At 40.6% G+C, this 20,104-nt stretch overlaps 1 protein-coding gene across 3 annotated transcripts in view; it reads right to left on the bottom strand.

Moving 5' to 3' along the window:
- LOC122551630 (sodium-driven chloride bicarbonate exchanger-like) overlaps positions 1-20,104 on the bottom strand; it is a 285,117-nt gene that overhangs the window by 176,686 nt on the left and 88,327 nt on the right. For all 3 annotated transcript variants that reach the window (XM_043693862.2, XM_043693863.2, XM_043693861.2), the window contains exons 3-6: positions 16,247-16,390; positions 13,298-13,436; positions 11,182-11,342; positions 6,974-7,159 (exon numbers count right to left, since the gene is read on the bottom strand). In XM_043693862.2, the coding sequence (XP_043549797.2) occupies positions 6,974-7,159; positions 11,182-11,342; positions 13,298-13,436; positions 16,247-16,390 (630 nt within the window). The remainder of the gene's footprint in view (positions 1-6,973; positions 7,160-11,181; positions 11,343-13,297; positions 13,437-16,246; positions 16,391-20,104) is intronic.

The following is a 20,104-nucleotide window of genomic DNA, read 5'->3' as shown; positions in this document are numbered from 1 at the left end:
TAAGAAGTGGATTCCTACTAAGGCCAAAAACTTGGTCCATGCTTTCTATCAATCTTGGTCTGAAAATCAGGTAGTTTGGGAATGTTATATATTTCTTTTAAAAACTAACTTTCGTGATGACTCCAGGTATCATGGGCTTGATTGCCAGCATGTTACCCCAATGAGTTATGACACTCACTAACTGGATTTCTACTTTGGATATTGCCAAAGGTAATGGCTCATCAGAGGAATATAGTAATTGCCAAGCTTGTTGCGGAATCACACAAAGTAGCTCACCTCCTCAGGTTGGGCAGAAGAAGGGTAGAAGTGAAATAGCGATATATGATTTGATCATTACAGATACAGGCAAGCTTTTCTGTGACTGTACGCATGACTCTGAGATACCGTGTTGCCTTCTATCTGCTAACGTCAAGGTTTTCATGGGATAGCTGCAGGACATTCTTTTGGGGGAAGGGTGGAGAGACAGAAGTTGTGGTCTACTTTGGCACCACAACACAGGCAGAAAGAAGGACATGGTCCTCAAAACAGAATGTAGAGAGCACATGAGACTGAAAAGCAGGATGTTTAAGGTGGCAATCTCAAGATTACTCACAGTACCACATGCTGGTGAGTATAGAAGTAGGAAGAATGAGCAAACAAATGAGTACTGAAAAAATGGTGCAGGAGTAAGGTCTTGAGAATTCTGAGACATTGGGATCAGTTTTCAGGCAGGTGGGACCTATGCAAGGAAGAAAGATTACAACTTCACAAGGACCAAGACATAAATCCTCATTTATAGATTTGCTATTGCTGTTGGGAAGATTTTAAGCTAGCTTGTCAGGGAAATGGGAATCTAAGAGGATATTCAAATGGAATAAAAACAATGCTGGCAATAGGATGTAGAAAAGCTATAAATGAAAATGTACAGCAGCAGAAACAAATCCTACAATCAATCAGATTCAAATTATGACAACATTGTTTAAAAAGCTGAATTTAAGGGACTCTATTTGAATATACACAATAGTCACAACAAGTGGTCATATCAAAAGTAAAAATATGCCATTACAGAGATGTGCTTACAGCTTGACCAGGTCACAGAAGCGAATACTAAAGGATTCAACATGCAGGAGGGATCAGCAAAAAGGAAAAGAAGTTGGGATAGTGCTGAGAATAAGTGACAAGATCAGTGTATTAGCAACAGATAATTTTAGATTGGATTTGGACTCTGAGCTAAGAAACAGCAAGGACTAGCAAACATTGGTAGGAGTGGTAATTCAGTTTCCTCTCTTAAAAACTGAATTAAGCTTTTTTTTTGAGTATAGTCCTTGATTAATCCTGCCCATATGTTTATGGCCCCTGATACAAAGAAGGTTTCCCGTCTCTGCTATATAGTGTACAATGTTGAAATAGATGGCGACAGGGATAATGAATCTGCCTTTCAACATTTTATTAATTCTGTAATGGAACCTAAATGGTGGAAGATTGTAAATGTAACCCTACTGTGAAAGGGGGATAAAGAGAAAATAGAATACCTATGACCCCGATGTCAGTAGGAAAATGCACAAATCTAGTATAAAGGATGTCATTACGAGATAGTTGGAAAATAATTGTCTGAATGTGTGGAAGAAACACAGACTTATGAAAGGGAAATCATGTTTGACAAACCTGACAGTTTTTGAAATGATGTCACTAATAAAGTTGATAGAGGGGGATCTTACATAGTTTAGATTTAGATTTGGATTTTATTGTCACATATACTTCAATATAGGAATATAAGAATAAAGTTAAAAGTATACAAAGTCGCCATTCTCCAGTGCCATCTTAGAACACAAAAGATAGGATTAAAATCAGAAGCAGAAATTTAAAAAACAGGCAGAAGGAAAGAAAATATCCAGATCACTCGCCCGCCTTTGCTCTGAGTCCTCGCCACCAGAAAAACAAAGACACACAGTCCATCCCTCAGTTTAAGAACACTCAGGTACCCCACAACACCACACCCTACTGCAGCCAGAATGCCAGAGCCTCTGCCATCAGGTACCTGATTCTGGATTAGTGGTGCTGGAAAAGCACAGCAGTTCAGGCAGCATCCACGGAGCTTCGAAATCGACGTTTCGGGCAAAAGCCCTTCATCAGGAATAAAGGCAGAGAGCCTGAAGTGTGGAGAGATAAGCTAGAGGAGGGTGGGGGTGGGGAGAAAGTAGCATAGAGTACAATGGGTGAGTGGGGGAGGAGATGAAGGTGATAGGTCAGGGAGGAGAGGGTGGAGTAGATAGGTGGAAAAGGAGATAGGCAGGTAGGACAAGACCGGACAAGTCATGGGGACAGTGCTGAGCTGGAAGTTTAGAACTAGGGTGAGGTGGGGGAAGGGGAAATATGGAAACTGTTGAAGTCCACATTGATGCCCTGGGGTTGAAGTGTTCCGAGGCGCTCATCAGGTACCTGAGCCCAGTCACAGCCTGGAGCCAGGCTGCCAATGCTGGAACTGTGTCGCCATTCATTAGCGCCATCTTGCCTCCACCGATGTCATTGCAACTATAAGTGTGCTGAAGCTGCCAGGTCCTGAACTAGGGTCAAACCCAACGCTGGGCCCACCACACCGAAGCAGACGGTGCCTGATTCTGGCTTTCGTTGCTGCCGCTGCCAACTCCTGGGACCACCATTTCAACGAAGACTCCCACTGCTGCCGACCTCCTGAGGAGGATACAGCATGGCTGAATTTTGAGAAGGTTTTTGAAGATGTCCCACACAGGTTAATAAACAAAATTAAAGCACATGGAATTGCACGTTACATACTAGCATGGATTTAGAATTGGTGAACAGGCAGAAAGCAAAGAGAAGGAATAAACAGATCATTCTCAGGTAGGCAGGCTGTAACCAGTGACGGGGTAAACAAGGATCAGTGATTGGTCCCCGGCTGTGGGCACCAGCGTGATACTTTTAAATTTGCAGATGATTCAAACTTGGTGGAACTGTGAGTTATGATGAAGATGCACAGAGACATCGAGGGGCTTCAGCCAGAATGAGTGAGTAAGGATGAACATGGTAGATAGGATATAATGTGGATTGGTGTTAAGGTTATCCACTTCAATAGTAGGAACAAAGGCACCCAATATTTCTTAAATGTTGAGTGTTTGGGAAATATTGATGTGCAAAAGGGATCCAGATGACCTTGTCACTGGAAGCTAACATTCAAGTGCAGCCAGCAATTCGGAAAGCAAGTACCTTTTATTGCAAGAGGATATGAGTACAGGAGGAAAGAAGTCTAGTTTCAATTTCACAGAGCACTGGTTAGACTACACTGGTTAGAGTAGGACGTCAGACAGCTCACCATGCCAGCGAGTGTGGGCCCAGCAGCAAAAGATGGTGCTGGAGTGTGGCACTTTCAATGTTGGCAGGTCCAGTGCAGGACTTGAGGAGGTGGTGGTGGCACTGGTTTTCAAGATGGCAGCAACGGCAGGACATTCTTTGCGGTCGGTGGAGAAGGCAGCATCTGCAGATGGTTTCGGTCAGCTGTAGCGATGCAGTAGATCGAATTGGTTCTCCTGGCAGATCGACGGGAGTGGTGGTTGCAATGAGGGTAGAATGATAGGCCCAGTGTGATGCTCCTGGAGGCAGGGTGATGGCCAGGCTGGTAGCCCCAGAGCAGGACTCCTAGGATGAATTATATTGTCTGGAATGAACTATATTGTGGGGGTGTTTGTGGTCATGGAGCCTGTTGTGGAGACCCCTACCCACCGATGTTCAATGGAGTACAAGAAGGGAGGAACAACTCTGTTTTCAGCTATTTCTTAATTTCTTCTATAAGTCAAAATGGCGCCTGAGGATGGCAACATATTACACTTTTCACTATTTATTTGTTAAATACAAGTGACAATAAATCATCAATTTAATTCAATCTGAAATACTGTGCACAGTCCTGGTGCCCTAGGCTGAGGAAGGAGAACTTTTCATTTAGGGAGGAAAGCAAGGGTTCACCAGAGTGATTCCAAAAATGATGAGACTATCCTGTGAGGAGAAATTGAAGATAATGGGGCATGTACCCACTGGATTTTAAAAGTATGACAAGTAATCTGATATAAAATTTAAACATTCTTAAAGACATAGAAAGAGAAGATGAAAAAATTATATTTCTCCCGGCAGTGGAGTCTAGAACCAGTCTAGAATCTCTGAATGAAGGCAAAATACTTCGGAATAAGATGAGGACGAATCTCTTCACTTACATAGTGGTGACTGTATAGAATTCTCTACCCTCGTGCTTTGGAGGGTCATGCATTAAGCTTAAAGAGAGAGAAAGTGAGAATGATTGATGTCTAGTTACTAAAATTATCAAGGGATATATAGTGTGAATATAGTGCTGAGTTAGATGATCAACCATAATCTAAAATGTCAGAGCAGGCCTGGAGACTGAATGGCTTTCTTATGCTCCTGTACTCTGACTTAGCTGATTCAAACAAAGTTATGTTCTTGGTAAAGCAACAAAAATTATTTTCCCCCTCAATGTGAACAATCATTAAGTGATACGACTGCAAAAGTAAACTCACTGAAATAGCCCAGTATATTGTTTTATTTAACTTTTCAAAAAAGCCTAAGGGTTCATGATCAGTCCATCCAGCATTTCTCTGTAGCCATGATGGGCATATACTTCAAAAATATTCAACAGATAATAGCAATCCCAGTATTTTCTTTACCACTGTAGTGTATCTTTTTAATTTCTTTTTACCTTTGCTAATTAATTTAACTTTTAAAAATATATCATGTCAGTCTCTCTCTCTCTCTTACTCAGCTATGACCAAGTCATTAACATTAATTACTACCTTGAAGTTTAATGCAATTAGGGGCATCCAAATTGATCAAACTCGCTTTCAGTTTCTCAAAAGCAGCTTGGTACCCCCATGACCACTGTATCTTGACATCTTTTTGTAGTGAATCTGTCAGTGAAACAGTTAAAGTGCTGAAGTCTGGTATAAACATAAAATAGAAATTATACATCCTGAACTTTAGGAAAGCTTATAGTTTTCCTGTTCAAAGCTCCAAAACCCAGAGGACGTTGGGCAAGAGTATCTGAATAGTCAGAACAGGCATAAGTGCAGTCTGCCTACTTGTAGGCCAGATGAAGCCAAAGTGATTATACCACATAGAAGTAGAAAAGAAGGAAGAGTAAAGATTTGTAATTGACATGTGTATGAACATGGCTTTTAATGCATGTTAGATTGTTAACTTTCTGTTTGGTTTTCCAATCCAATAAAAAAGTTTGTTTACACTATTTTCTTGTATTGCCAATTTTTGTTTGCTGCCTGGCAAGTAATCTTCTCACTTGTAATGGGTGATAAACTGAGGCATAACAGAGAAGCCATGGGTGTCTGTTAGCTGTTGAGCTGTTGGGAAATGGTTCAGGGGTTGAGAGGAACATGCCAGTTGTGTGGCTTCCAGCTGGTTGCACCAGTTCAACTAAACTAATTTGTGCCAGAATGGGAGCATCCTGTGGAGCTAACTGTGCCACTGCTGGTGTCTCCAGAACATTGCCACCCTCCTCATGGTGTTCATTCTCCTGCTTCTCCTCCCCTGAAAAAGAACTTTCTTCATCCTACACTTTTAATTCTCGTTTCTGCACTTTTGTCACAATTACTTTCAGATTCAAAAGCCAGGCTAGTGAATATTGAAGGTTCTCCAAATCTATTTGGGTTCTTAAATCTCATCTTTAATGTGTTGTTTGCATGCTCAATGATGGTTTCTGTGGTCACGTCGCTTTGATCGCACTCAGACTTTATTGTTGAGGCTCCTAACATGCATCGTCATCAATGTTTTCAGTGGGTAGCCCTTATCTCCAAGGAGGCAACCACTAACACTGGTTCAAGTTCTAAAGAGTTCTGGGAGAGTAGACTGTGGTAAGAGTAAATCATCATGATAGCTTCCTGGGAATTGTACATACATTACTTGATGAACTTGGTTGTGGTCACATTCAAGATGCACCAGATAGAGTGGAAACCCCTGAGATTGATGATAGTATCAGATTGATCTGGGGGCATCTTGATTGCACATAAGGGATGTGATGACTTTCTGAAATTATAGGAAGCCTTCCAAAATTGTAAAACCATGTATCGGTTTATCATGATTAGTCTTATAAGTAGCAGTGTACATAAGTGTTGGCCTGGCAAACAGAGTATTAGTTGCCTATGTGTAACATTTGTGAGCAGGGTGGTTGCAAAGTTCTGCAAATATCTCCTCTGCAGATCTGGAGGGAGCTAGAGGCAACGACATTGAAGGAATTGATGACTTTCATTCTCAATGAGAAAACATGCCCAGCAGCTTCATTTGACAACAGTTCTTCTTCCAGCAGCCTGCAAACTCCAATAAACACCTGTCATAATACCCTGTCCCTTTTGAAGCACTGCTGCTTGAACATGGCCAGCAAGCTGATACCATGTCTGTATACCCCAGGTTAGGAATCACCTCCTCTGAACTGTGTTGCCATGCTCATCTCCTCTTTTCTCTGGTTTGAAAGGTTAAGAATAAGACTGCTGCATTGTAAAATCCAAAAAAAAATCTAACAAGTAGTTTTATAAGCTAATGCACAGAGGAAAATTCTACTATGAAGCACCTTCATTCATTCCCATGTTGAGATTAGCTAACAAAGGACAAACTAAGAACGGAAATGAGTGATTCATAAATCTTAAATCCTATGGCAGCATTTACGAATTTAATCAGTCAGAAGATGTCAGGCTTAACAAAGATCACATGATATTATAGAAAGTGCAAAAACATAAAGAGAAATAAAATGGGATGCTACATGATGAAGAATTTTTAACTGAACGAATGTAATTAATATTCGATCACATTAATAAATATTATCAATGATTAGTTGCTGAATTTCATTTTAAAACACATAAAACTGTCCTGATGTTCTTTATAAATGCTAATCAAATTTAAACTACTTGCTTTGAATTGTATTTTACTTTCATTTTCCAATTTGAACTAAGAGATGCAGGATTCTCACCATTTTTATCCAATGAATGTGGATCTGAATGTTTTTTTCCAATGTCAGCAAAGGATCGCACTATAGGAATTCGATTACTAAGCTTCTTTTGATTCTGATGATGATGTCGTTTCAGGAGGGCTTGATGAACCTTTTGACGAATCTCATCACTCAGTCCTGAGGGTACTTGCTGGTCCAAGATTAGGTCTGTGAAAAGTAAACTGAAATGAATTATTGTGAACTTTTGAGACTGAGAAATTCTGCAGACTAGATAGTGACCAGCAAATATAAGATTATACTGAGTTTACAAAAACAATTTTTAATATTTATCTTATGGTACTGTTTCAAATATTTGATGCTCCAAATTTCAAGAGTGACTAGCAGCAGATTGCATCATGCACCTGACTCTCCAAAACCTGTTCACTATCTACAAGGCGCAGGTACTTCCCACTTGCCTGGATGAGTGCAGCTCCAACAACAGTCAAAACTGTAGTATGTTATGTAATGTAAGAAACATAACAGCATTCTTACGCAAAGAAACTTCCCATGAACATGAATAAGAATTCATTTTGATGTTTTTCCATGGAACATGATCATCACAACTAGACAAGTTGTTGTTGCTCATCCCAGCTATCTTTGAGAAGATGAGCTGCCTTCTTAAACTATGGCCACCTAAGTGGTGCAGCTACATCTACACTCCTGATGAAAAGAAGCATCCAGGATTTTGACTCGCGACAATGTCCTGATAATCTACTTTTTTAATGATGTTGTTTAAGGCAATAATTCTGAAATTGGAGTTGGTAGATATCTCCTATGGAGTAAGTGATAGAAGGCTGATCCATGGATGGATGACCGCTTAAGACACAATTGTCATGAGTAAGGAAGTGAGTTGCAGCAGTGGCTGATGAAAACAAAGTAGTATTATCAACAGATGATTAATCCAGAGACCCAGGAACATGCATTCGAAACCCATTATGGCAGATGGCAGAATTTGAGTTCAATATTAGGCTGGAAACAGGAGTCTAATGATGACCATGAAACCATTCTCAATTGTCAAGAAAAGCCCAGGTCATTCATTAATGTTCTTTAGCAAAGAAATTTACTGTCCTTACCTCATAGTTTCATCGAGTCTTAGAGATGTACAGCATGGGAACAGGCCCTTTGGTCCAACTCGTCTATGCTGACCAGATATCCTAATCTAATCTAGCCCCATCTGCCAAGACTTGGCTCATATCCTTCTAAATCCTTTCTATTCATATACCCAACCAGATGCCTTTTAAATGTTGTAATTGTACCACTCTCCACCACTTCCTCTTGCAGCTCATTCCATACATGCACCACCCTCTGCTTGAAAAGTTTGCTCTTAGTTCCCTTTAAAATATTTCCGTTCTCACCCTAAACCTATGTCCTCTAGTTCTGGACTCCCACACCCTAGAGAAAAGAGTTTGTCTATTTACCCTATATATGCCCCTCATCATGTTATAAACCTCTATAAAGTCACCTCTTAGCATCCGACGCTTCAGGGCAAACAGCCCCAACCTAGTCGGCCTCTCCTTGTAGCTCAAATGCTCCAACCCTGGCAACGTCCTTGTAAATCATTTCTGAACTTAGTATGATTCTAGATCACAGCAAGGTGTTTGACACTTAGCAGCTCTCTGGGCAACTAGGGATGGGTAATAAATGTTGGCTTAGTTTGTGATGTCCACATCCCATGAAGGAATTTTAAAAAAGCTCTGCTCTCTATGTACTTCTGCTTGACCCAGCTCCTCTACTGCTCTCTCCTTGTCATGGTTCACTAGATGATATCACTCAGGTCATGGCTTTCTACAAGCTCTTGTTTCCTATATCACTCCTGCTTTCTTCCATGTTCCAAACCCATCGTGCTTCTGTCATCGACCCGAATACATTTTTTCCATATCCCTACTCTCTTCACACTCCAGTAATCTCTGGGCTCCTAATTTCTGCATTCTACTGTTCTTTACATGCTGTACACACATAGCACTCCTGCTCCTATCCAGCTCATCGCAGCTTTTTCAATGCTCCTGTTGTCTCCATGTTTCTTGCTACCCCATGCTTCTGTTCTCACTGTAATGTGCTTCTCCACTGTGCCCACTGTATTGTGTTCTACATACTCTAGTTTCTATAGGTTGTTGTTGAAATGGTCTCATACTTACAGCATGAAGAGGCACTTCATTTGCCCAACACCATATACAGCATACTCTTATTTCAAGTTAAAGTTGGACCTCAGCTTCTGATTGAATGGTTTATCGTGACTATGAAATATATATGTCTATTTGGTAAATTCATTCATGAGTATAATTTGGATTATTTTCTTTCTTAAACTTCAAAATGGCACCACAAAAAAGGAAAATTAGAGTGGATGATATAAAATGAATTGGGCTAAACAAAGTGAGACTTCATTCTACTTGGTCAGACAAAATCATGCCATTCTTCAACACAAACTAAAATATATTACATTGCTTCCCATAAATTTGCATATCACTACATGTTAATTATTTTCAAAGCACACTTCACATTTGGTCATTGTATCAATCTTCACTCTTTTCTCTCCTTCCCCTCCTTCTCTTTATTCACTGATGGAATGTGGTCATTGCTGGCTAGGCATGGAGAAAGCTGGAGGGGAGGGGAACTGCCTTCTTGAACGACTGCATGCTGGAGTATAATGATATCCAAAGGTCTGTTAGGAAGAGAATTCCAGGATTTTAAACCAATGACAGTGAGGGAACAGTGATACACTTCCAAGTCAGGATCGGGAATCTTTCAAGTGGTGGTGCTCCCACATATCTGCTGCCCTGTCCATCCAAGTTTTAAAGCTTGTGGGTTTGCAAGGTACTGTCAGAGAAGCCTAACTGAGTTACCAAATTACACCTTGTAAACATACTACTGCCACTGTGCACCGGTGGCGAAGGCAGTGAATGTTGATGGATGGAGTGCCAATCAAGCAGGCTGTTTAGTTTTGGATGTTGTCAAGCTTTGAGTGTTTTGGAACTGCATTCAACCGGGAAAGTGGAACATTGCTCATTATGATCCTGACTTGTGATTTAACAGATATTGGACAGACATTGAGAACATAGGAAGTAACTTACAGAATTCCTACAGCTGACTTACTCTTACAACCACAGTATTTATATGGATGGTCCAGTTCAGTCTTACAATGACAATAGTGAAAGATTCAGCGATGGCAATGTCACGTTGTGGCATGTCAAGGAGCAATTCTCTTTTATTAGATATGGTCAATGCTTGACACTTACATGGGTGAATTATTACTTGCTGCTTGTCACCACATTCATGCAAATTGTCCAAAGCTTGCTGCTTATAGACATGATCTGCTGCAGTATCTGAAGAGCCACAATGATGCTGAACATTGTGCAAACAGCAGTGAATATCCCCAGTTTGACCTTATGATGGAGTGGAGGTCATTATTGAAGCAGTTGAAGATGTTTGGGCCTAGGACACTATCTTGAGGAGCTCTTGCAGAGATATCCTAGAGCTGAGATGATAGACCATCTTCTTTTGTATTAGGGATGACAATAGTTTCTGCATTCACTTGCAGGCTTGTGGCATTTCATGCAGTGAAACTGATAAGTTTTTTGGCTTTGTGATCATCTCAATGAAGTGAAACCTATTTCTACTCAGCATTTAGAAATATGGACTTTCTCGCAGAATCACTGCTGATTAAACTGTAGGGGAAAGTGGGGACTGCAGATGCTGCAGATCAGAGTCGAAACTGTGGCACTGGAAAAGCACAGCAGGTCAAGCAGCACCCAAGGAGCAGGACAATCAATGTTTTGTGCATAAGCCCTTCATCATACATAATGAAGGGCTTATGCCCAAAATGTTGATTCTCCTGCTCCTTGGATGCTGTCTGTCCTGCTGTGCTTTTCCAGCACTACACTCTCAATTCTGAATAAACTCTGTGGCTGGAATGGGAATGCACAAAAACTATAGCTAAAACTGAAGTTTTGGGAAATGTAGTATATCTCATAGCTCCATGTTTGCTACCTTTCATAGGTTAAATGAATTCATATAACTAATATATAATTTTGACCTGGTAGCATCAAAAGCTTGTTTTTTGATTCAACTTTCAATGACACAGATTAGGTAAAGTTGACTTTTGTTAAAAAGCATTCAGTCATTAAGTAGTTATTATGTTTCATTTATTTTTGAATATCTATTTCACTAAGATCAAATGTGCATTTGCAACGTACCAGAAATCTCCTCAATAGTGCTAGCTCTCATATCCAACAGGACTGTCCCATTGATGATACAACTCCTCAATTCAAATAAGCTGTGAAGCGACAATGTAGCAACATATGGCTTGCTCCATCGATCTCCTCCATCTTCCACATCTTCCTCAAATTTTAGCCATCTGAATTCACAGATATATAGCTGAGTATATAACATCCTCAAATTACTGACACTATTATTTACTATGGGTTGTGGTAATATAGAGGCACAGATTAAGAATTGCTTAATGGGCAGAATTAGAGACAGAATTAGAATTAGCTTTATTGTCACATGTACTTGCATGATTACAGTGAAAAGTTTGCACTTATGGTGTCATCTTGGGTACCAAGGTACCTAGGGACACATTCAGGAGTACAAATTCTGACCAAAAACAGTAGAAAAATAAAGAAATTAAAAAGTCCACCATTACAGACTTTCAAAAATAAAAAAAATAAAAATAATAAATCAGAAAAATAAAATGCTCAGAATTACAGACTTTTCATGATACTTTAATAATAAAAGGAAAATTTAAATAAATAAAACAAACAGTAGAAATAAAAGGGCCATTTTCAGGTTGGCAGAGGGATAATGCAAGGATCCATGCTTGGACCCCAGCTGTTCAAATCTATATCAATAATTCTGGAGTTGAACAACAGCAACATTTTCAAGTCTGCAGGTGATATAAAACTTGCTGAGAATGTGAGTTGTGAGCAGGATGCAAAGAGGTTTCAGTGTAATCTAGACAAGCCGAACAAGTGAGCAAGAATATGGTAGATGAAAAATATTCTCTCAAAACTTATACATTTTCCTCTGAGATCAATTATATTGAATGTAATGTAAAATACACTCACACGTTCCACAAAAATATTTGGCAGCTTGTACAAATGAAATATGGGCTGTACCTTAATAGGGGAGGAGATCAGCCTTAATAACAGGCTGCTCAACAGTGACAATATGCTGGGAACAGGTAACTGTGGAACCTTTCAAAGAAAGGAGGTGCTGCCAATTATACTGAACAGTCTAACTGCATCAGAACTCAGGAATAGTACCTACTGGACCTACAAACAGTCCCCAGGAGAAGGGCTGTAAATGCCAGATTATAAGGTGCATCAGTTTTGGACCGGGGGAGGGGGGCTTTGGAGTCCTCAGGAAAGAATAGTGAGAGAGATTTGTTGAGTTTAGAAGAAAACGACAAAGGTCGAGTGGGAAAGTATGAGCTTAGAGAATACCTTGATAGGCACAGGGCAACTCCGGAAAAAGTGGTACTCTCCTCCTTCCTACATTTTCATGTGAGTTGATAAAATAGTGGGCAGGCTTCTTTCATTCTACATTATTCGGACACACTTTATTATAGCAACAAAGGGTCTTAAATGGTAAAAGTCCTAATGGGAGATGGGATGCCTGATGGCTTGACCACCCACTGCATTATGGAGGATGGTTCAGGTGTTGGGCTAGCCATCCATCCTTGTAATTACACCAACTGAGCTGAGGATCCTAAAGGTCCCACATGATAATATTTAGAACTTTAAAATCTATTTCTAGCCATTTTTTACATGCAGGAATTAATAAGTCATAAAAGTAAATATAATTAAACATAATGTGAGATAAACATATTTTTTATTTTTAATTGGTATGCCAAAGTGAATTGCCGCCTGTGTGCTGTGCTTGACAGGTGCCTGGCCCTGTCTACTCATGGAAAATCTTCATCTAGATAGTGAGTGACAGCAGCATGATTAAGTAGATGAGCATCAGAGCCAGGCTCACTTCTATCCTCAAGCAATGTTCATAGCCGCACTTCCAACAGCGTTCAGTGAACAAGGATCAGGACTGGGAGCCTTAGTTAATTTTCCTTAACTCAGCTGCAATGAGGTCTTGTGAGACCAAAAATGCAGCACTTACTAATAATAGCCCTCCACCACCACAGCTGAATTGATTAACCCAACCAAAATGAAAGTTGTCCTCTGTGCAAATAAGTCCATTTTCAGTACCTTTATCAACTAAAGCATCAAAAAAACACATAGGAGCAGATTTAAACATCAAGGAAAATTGAGCATCTTCTGTTTCAATTGTTGAACAATATTCAGAAAGAAAAACCACCTAGCAGTCTCTTTCCATTCTGTATCTTCATCATTATGCATACAAATTTCATCAAGCTCAGTGAAGAGGTCATGAGGGATATGCTCTTCGTCATCATCTTCTGTTCCAAGGATAAACTGCACACGTTGGGATGGAGTATCTGAAAGACAGTAAATAGGACAGCTAGAAAAAAGATATTACAAGTGAAGATTTTTATGATACGCAACATTTTTGATTAACAATTGCAACAAAGATTATGATCCGATGTCTATCTTTCAGATGTTGACTGCCTTCCTATACATTTCTGGCATGTTCTATTTTTAATTCCTTTAAATAAATGCTATTGAGGTCAATGATCACCCAGAGGGTGGTTAATCTGTGGAATTCATTGCTGATAAGTGCTGTGGAGGCTAAGTCTTGAATGTATTTAAAACAAAGATAGATAGGTTCTTGACTGTTAAAGTGATCAATGGTTACAGGGAGAAGGCAGAAGAATACATTCGAGAAACATATCAGCAATGATGGAATGAGCAGACTCGATGGGCTGAATGACCCAATTCTGATCCAAAATCTTATGATCTCATTTGTGAGGATATCCCAGGAGACTTCAATTAGACAAAAAGAAGAATAAAGACTATTCTGAATATGATGAATGATTTTCCAACTATTCCAAGGGTTAAAAATTCTCTTTCAGCAGATAATGAAACTATTTTCACATATACCATTAGAAAGTAGGATTTCACCATCTTCAATAAGAGAATAAACTTGAAAATTTAAGGAACTTAAACTCTCTTGGACACCTACACCAGGACTAGGATCAACAGAAAACCTCTTTGCAATATTCTACGCCCCAGACTTGACTGGAAGTTCAACATTAGCATCAGTATTCTCTTACATAATAGTTACACAGATCATAGGAAGCACATTTAGTCTTTTAAATTCTTTAGGTACTTACTCTGAGGTCAACATATCCCACTGATGTTATTTTAGATCTATTTAAAACCAATTAGATCTGGCAGCGTATTTTCATACTCCTCTACTGCAGTATGTTCATTTTCTTCTGTTATTCTATTCCAAATATATGAATTCCACTCTGTTATTTGATAATGCTGTCATCTTCTGTTAAGCCAATTTCCCCTTCTGCATGTTCCAGACAAACTTGCTGTGAAATATCATACTGAATTTCTGCAGAAACCCAGGTGTTACCTCTTCAAACTCTTACTACATAAATGGTTCCTCAGTGATTGTCGAACATCTGCCCAGTTTAGTTGAGAACATGTGTTATATAATGTCTTTGGTTTGTCCAGCTCTGTCTTGGAGCATGCCACATGGTGGTGTGGGTAAGTTAATTGCAACAAAGTCAATCTTCTGTTGCATCTCTTCTACTTTTAGTTGCAACAATTATCCTGATCACTTCAAGCTCTTAAATGTTTCAGTAAAATCACCCCTCATTATTCTAAACTCCGACTGGTATAAGCTTAACCTTTCTTCGTAAGATGAGCTTCGGTAAGCTTGGCAGTCAGGAAGGAGAGATCACATCCAGATGAGACACAGCCCAGGTAAATACATAGTTTGGAGAATTTGGAGGCATTCAAGAGTGTAGTGATTGGAATGAGGTCAGCCAGGTGGATATCTGAGAGTATGACTTTTCTGATTGGCGCTGTTAACCTGGTCCAGTTAAGAAGTCCTGGCTGATAGATATGAAGAGGAGTGCCAGGGGTTCTATTCACTCTAGGGGCTGGCTGTGAACTAGCTGGGTCAGTGTCATATACTATGCTCGTGTAAATAAAGGGTGACTTGGTGACGTGATACCAGCTTTCGTGGAACTATTTTACTTTTAAATCTGAAGTGCTAACTCTTTTTATCTCCTTAAATGTTGCCTGACCTAATGAATATTTTCTGTGTTTCCTGGCTTCAGATATGCCAGACTCCACAATACAGGATTTTGCTTTAATTTTATTGTTTAATTCACTGTCACTTCTATTCCAGCAACACCCACATTGAGGAATTCTACTCTGCTGACTGATATAGTTTAACGTGTCTCTTTTACCGTATCCATCTTCATCAGTACGTGTTTCTGATCAGATGTTTACTTTTACAGTGCATCTCGTTTCATAGTCAATGTGTTAAATTTTGAACTTTCTGCATGGATATCAAAACACATTCTACCCTTGACATTTTGGATCCACCCATGATCTCTCAATGGAATTCTGGTCTAACAACCTGGTATTTGGCTCCAAAAGTCTTGTGTCACCTTCTTTCGGGAAGGCCAACCAACTCAAGTTCCCATACATAAGTGAGGAGCAATCAGCAATTACTCAAAAGCTAGCAGCACATTGCAGGCAGTATCAGTGGGTATGGTGGCTGCTACCAGTAATGCACCCACGGAAAGACACAGAATTTCTAAGGGAATCTATGCACAGGTAAGTGAGAATAGGATAGCGATTGAAGTGGTAGATGTGGGAGAAGGTGGAGTCGATGCCTTTGAATTAGATTCAATCTCCTCCTCCCACCAACCCCACATTACCCCAGAACCCACATGCGGGGGGGGGTGGAAGGCCTGTTCAATCTTGTTAGCCAATCAAATGCCCCACCAGCTCCAATTTGGATGGCCTGTGGGCCGAGCATTAAGTCCTAGGAATTAAGTTGATTTTGTTCCCCACAAATACTGCCTCACTTGCTAAGTATTTTCAGCATTTCTATTTTTTCATCCCATCAATTTCATTAACTATAACCTGCCTTTACTGAATTCATTCTGTGCATGCTGTCCTTGATTAACCAATGCATTTCTAAAGTTCATCAATTTCTATCAGAAATGATGAAGTTTTAAAAGTGTGCTCCCAACTGGTTTAAAACTAACAACCAATTTTTACCCAATTGATATGCTACCAATTCTCCATCCAGAAAAAGGAACATTAACATTGACCATCATACATTTATAGATCTTTAGCTTCACAGAAAATGCCTTACCATATGTAGGAGACTCTCTGCCATCCTCTGTGCTAGAGTCCCTCTCTCGATCCCGCTTGCGATGTTTGTGTCCACGATGCCTGTGACGTCGATGGCTTCGTCTTCCTCGTGGTACATGAACACCAATATACAAAGTCCGATGACCTGCAGGCATAGAAAAGAAAGCTAAATTCCTCATCTTTATACTTTTAGAGTCACTTCACTTTTTTGTTAGCTGTATTCAGAACAGCAACAATACTCTTAATAAGACAGGTTCAATTTAGATTTTGTGTCCACACTTAAACCATTCACAGTTAAACTGTAATCTATCTTAATCTCACTAATGTTGGTAATTTTCAGCCTTGACCTCCAACATTCCAGCGTATTCTGTAGTGAGATTTGGTTCAGAGTAGCTTGAAGCTCTTTCATTAAACACTATGTGACCATATTCCTTCAGCAAGAAAGAAAATATTGTCCTGAGACTCTGTCATCTGACATGCTCTTTGTGCTCAAATATTTTGATTGGAGTGGAATCTTAATTTCCAACCCAGATCACACAAAAGGGGACCCACTGACCTTGTGGAGTTTTCTGGGCAAACTTCCAGACCAGGAACCTGTATAGTCAGAGCAGCACAGTTGAAGTCAGCTTCCACACTAGCAGCAGCAGAGTGAATACTGAAATCAGGTTCTGGGTGAAGTGGACATTTCCTGACACCTGCCTGGCTAGTTTTTGCAATGTCATCCAGCCAGTTCCTCTGCTTCTGTCACACCAGCAAGCCTTCCCCTTCACCAGCCACCGAAAACCATTCTGGTGGAGGTGCAGATTCCTGAGCAGCAGCTGCAGAATGATAGCCCTGACTGCTAACAGGGGTGAGCATGTTCCAAACCTTGATCAGGTCCTATTGAAACTAGAGGCAACTCCTGTTAAGAGTTACAAAGACCAGAGTGATCCATGAACAGGAGCTACAGAACTGTGGCTTCCAACTCCTACCAGCTTGCCACCCAGGATTCCTCAGCAGTGCTAAGATAGATTTCTAATTAGAGGAATCCTTAGAAGAGTATAAAGGAAGTAGGAGTATACGTAAGAGGGAAATCAGGACGGCAAAAAGGAGACATGAGATAGCGTTGGCAAATAGAATTAAGGAGAATCCAAAGGGTTTTTACAAATATATTAAGGACAAAAGGGTAACTAAGGAGAAAACAGGGCCCCTCAAAGATCAGCAAGGTGGCCTTTGTGTGGAGCCACAGAAAATGGGAGAGATACTAATTGAATATTTTGCATCAATATTTACTGTGGAAAAGGATATGGAAGATATAGACTGTAAGGAAAGAAATGGTGGCATCTTGCAAAATGTCCAGATTACAGAGGAGGAAGTGCTGGATGTCTGGAAATGGTAAAAGGTGGATAAATCCCCAGGACGAGAATTCTGTGGGAAGCGAGAGAAGTGATTGCTGGGCCTCTTGCTGAGATGTTTTGTATCATCGATAATCATAGGTGAGGTGCCGCAAGACTGGGGCTGTTTTCCCTGGAGTGTCGCTGTGGACGTTTTGGGCGTAATAGCCTGTTTCCACATGACTCTATGATAAATGCTGTCCTCTCCACACTTCACGTTAGCTCTAATGAAGAGCCATTTAGACGTGAAATGTTAACATGTTCTCTCCACAGATGCTGTCTGACCCGCTGAGATTTCCAGCAATCTTAGTTTTCAGTCAGCCAATTTTCTCTCCTAAACATATTGACTTTTTGCCCGGGTATAATCGGGCAGATGTCAGTGCCTTGCTCGGCTATCTGTTAGCAGGACGTGAGTTTTTTCAGTGAGCTGTGCTAGATCATTAAATGAGAGAGCTCTTTCAGTGAGGTCAGTACCTGCACTTGCCCACCACCCATGAGCATTCCCATCAGAAGCTGTTCGTCTGATACATGAGTCATAGAGTCATAGAGATGTACAGCATGGAAACAGACCCTTTGGTCCAACCTGTCCATGCCAATCAGATATCCCAACCCAATCTAGTCCCACCTGCCAGCACCCGGCCCATATCCCTCCAAACCCGCCCTATTCATATACACATCCAAATGCCTCTTAAATGTTGCAATTGTACCAGCCTCCACCACTTCCTCTGACAGCTCATTCCACACACGTACCACCCTCTGCGTGAAAATGTTGCCCTTAGGGTCTCTTTTATATCTTTCCCCTCTCACCCTAAACCTATGCCGTCTAGTTCTAGACTGCCTGACCCCAGGGAAAAGACTTTGTTTATTTATCCTATCCATGCCCCTCATAATTTTGTAAACCTCTACAAGGTCACCCCTCAGCCCTCGACGCTCCAGGGAAAACAGCCCCAGCCTGTTCAGCCTCTCCCTATAGCTCAAATCCTCCAACCCTGGCAACATCCTTGTAAATCTTTTCTGAACCCTTTCAAGTTTCACAACATCTTTCCAATAGGAAGGAGACCAGAACTGCACGCAATATTCCAACAGTGGCCTAACCAATGTCCTGTACAGCCGCAACATGACCTCCCAACTCCTGTACTCAATACTCTGACCAATAAAGGAAAGCATATCAAACGCCTTCTTCACTATCCTATCTACCTGTGACTCCACTTTCAAGGAGCTATGAACCTGCATTCCAAGGTCTCTTTGTTCAGCAACACTCCCTAGGACCTTACCATTAAGTGTATAAGTCCTGCTAAGATTTGCTTTCCCAAAATGCAGCACCTCACATTTATCTGAATTAAACTCCATCTGCCACTTCTCAGCCCATTGGCCCATCTGGTCCCGATCCTATTGTAATCTGAGGTAACCCTCTTCGTTGTCCACTACACCTCCAATTTTGGTGTTATCTGCAAACTTACTAACTGTACCTCTTATGCTCGCATCCAAATCATTGATGTAAATGACAAAATGTAGAGGACCCAGCACCGATCCTTGTGGCACTCCACTGGTCACAGGCCTCCAGTCTGAAAAACAACGCTCCACCACCACCCTCCGTCTTCTTCCTTTGAGCCATGCCAGCTTTTGTTTCCTTTCCCTAAATCCACTAGCTATTATGTATTTTTTTCCTTCCGAGTTTCTTTTTAAGTGCTGAATTACTTTTTGTTAAAATCAGTATCCTTTCAATGCTTCAAAATGTGTGGAGGCTGTAAAATTGTCATGACATGCTTGAACATCCTCTATGATCGCAAGAGGCAGCAATTTGTGCTGTTTTCTCTGTGGATGATATTCCAGGTGAAGAGCCTGAGATCCTCCAGCAGGGAGCCCATCCATCAGAATGGGAACTTTTTTCTCTAGTTGATCCCTGCAGAAGACAGAATGGAGCACAGCTTTTGGTACATTGCATCCTCCGCAGAGCAGCTGGGTCTGTGAAGAGGAGCAGGTTATCAGCATGAGCCAAAAGAACTACATCCATGTCTGGTCTACAAAAACCAAACTCCATAACCTCCTCTGCAAAAGGCATATGAATGGCTCCACTCAAATAGAATATAATTGGCCAGACCAAGGACAGATCTGATCTACCTATTTCCTGTAGCAAAGGAGTGATGTTAAGGACCCATTTAGTTTAATCACACAGTGTTACCATCCCTGCTTCTAGACCTGGAGGCCTGGGTTCAAGTTCTACCTATTCCATAGGTGTGCCATAACATTTCTCAAGTAACCTGACTAGAAAATATCTGAAGTGCACTTATAAAGAGAATTATATACTGCAGCGCTTTAATAGAAGTCATAGCTGGGCAAGAAAATGAATCCAAAACATAAACACTAGTAATGTCAGAAATAAATAATTGTGATCCACCATGCCTTTTCTGGATCAAGTCCTCTAGGAAAGATGGTTCAGATTTTCAACTGGATAAATGGTGGGCCTGGGATAGTTCACTGAGTAG

Source organism: Chiloscyllium plagiosum, unplaced genomic scaffold (genome assembly GCF_037043375.1).
Source record: "Chiloscyllium plagiosum isolate Xiang-an unplaced genomic scaffold, Cpla_swu_hap1 HiC_scaffold_7, whole genome shotgun sequence".
Taxonomy (NCBI): domain Eukaryota; kingdom Metazoa; phylum Chordata; class Chondrichthyes; order Orectolobiformes; family Hemiscylliidae; genus Chiloscyllium; species Chiloscyllium plagiosum.
The sequence above is the reverse complement of the archived record's forward strand: the minus strand, read 5'-3'. Positions and strand labels throughout refer to the sequence as shown.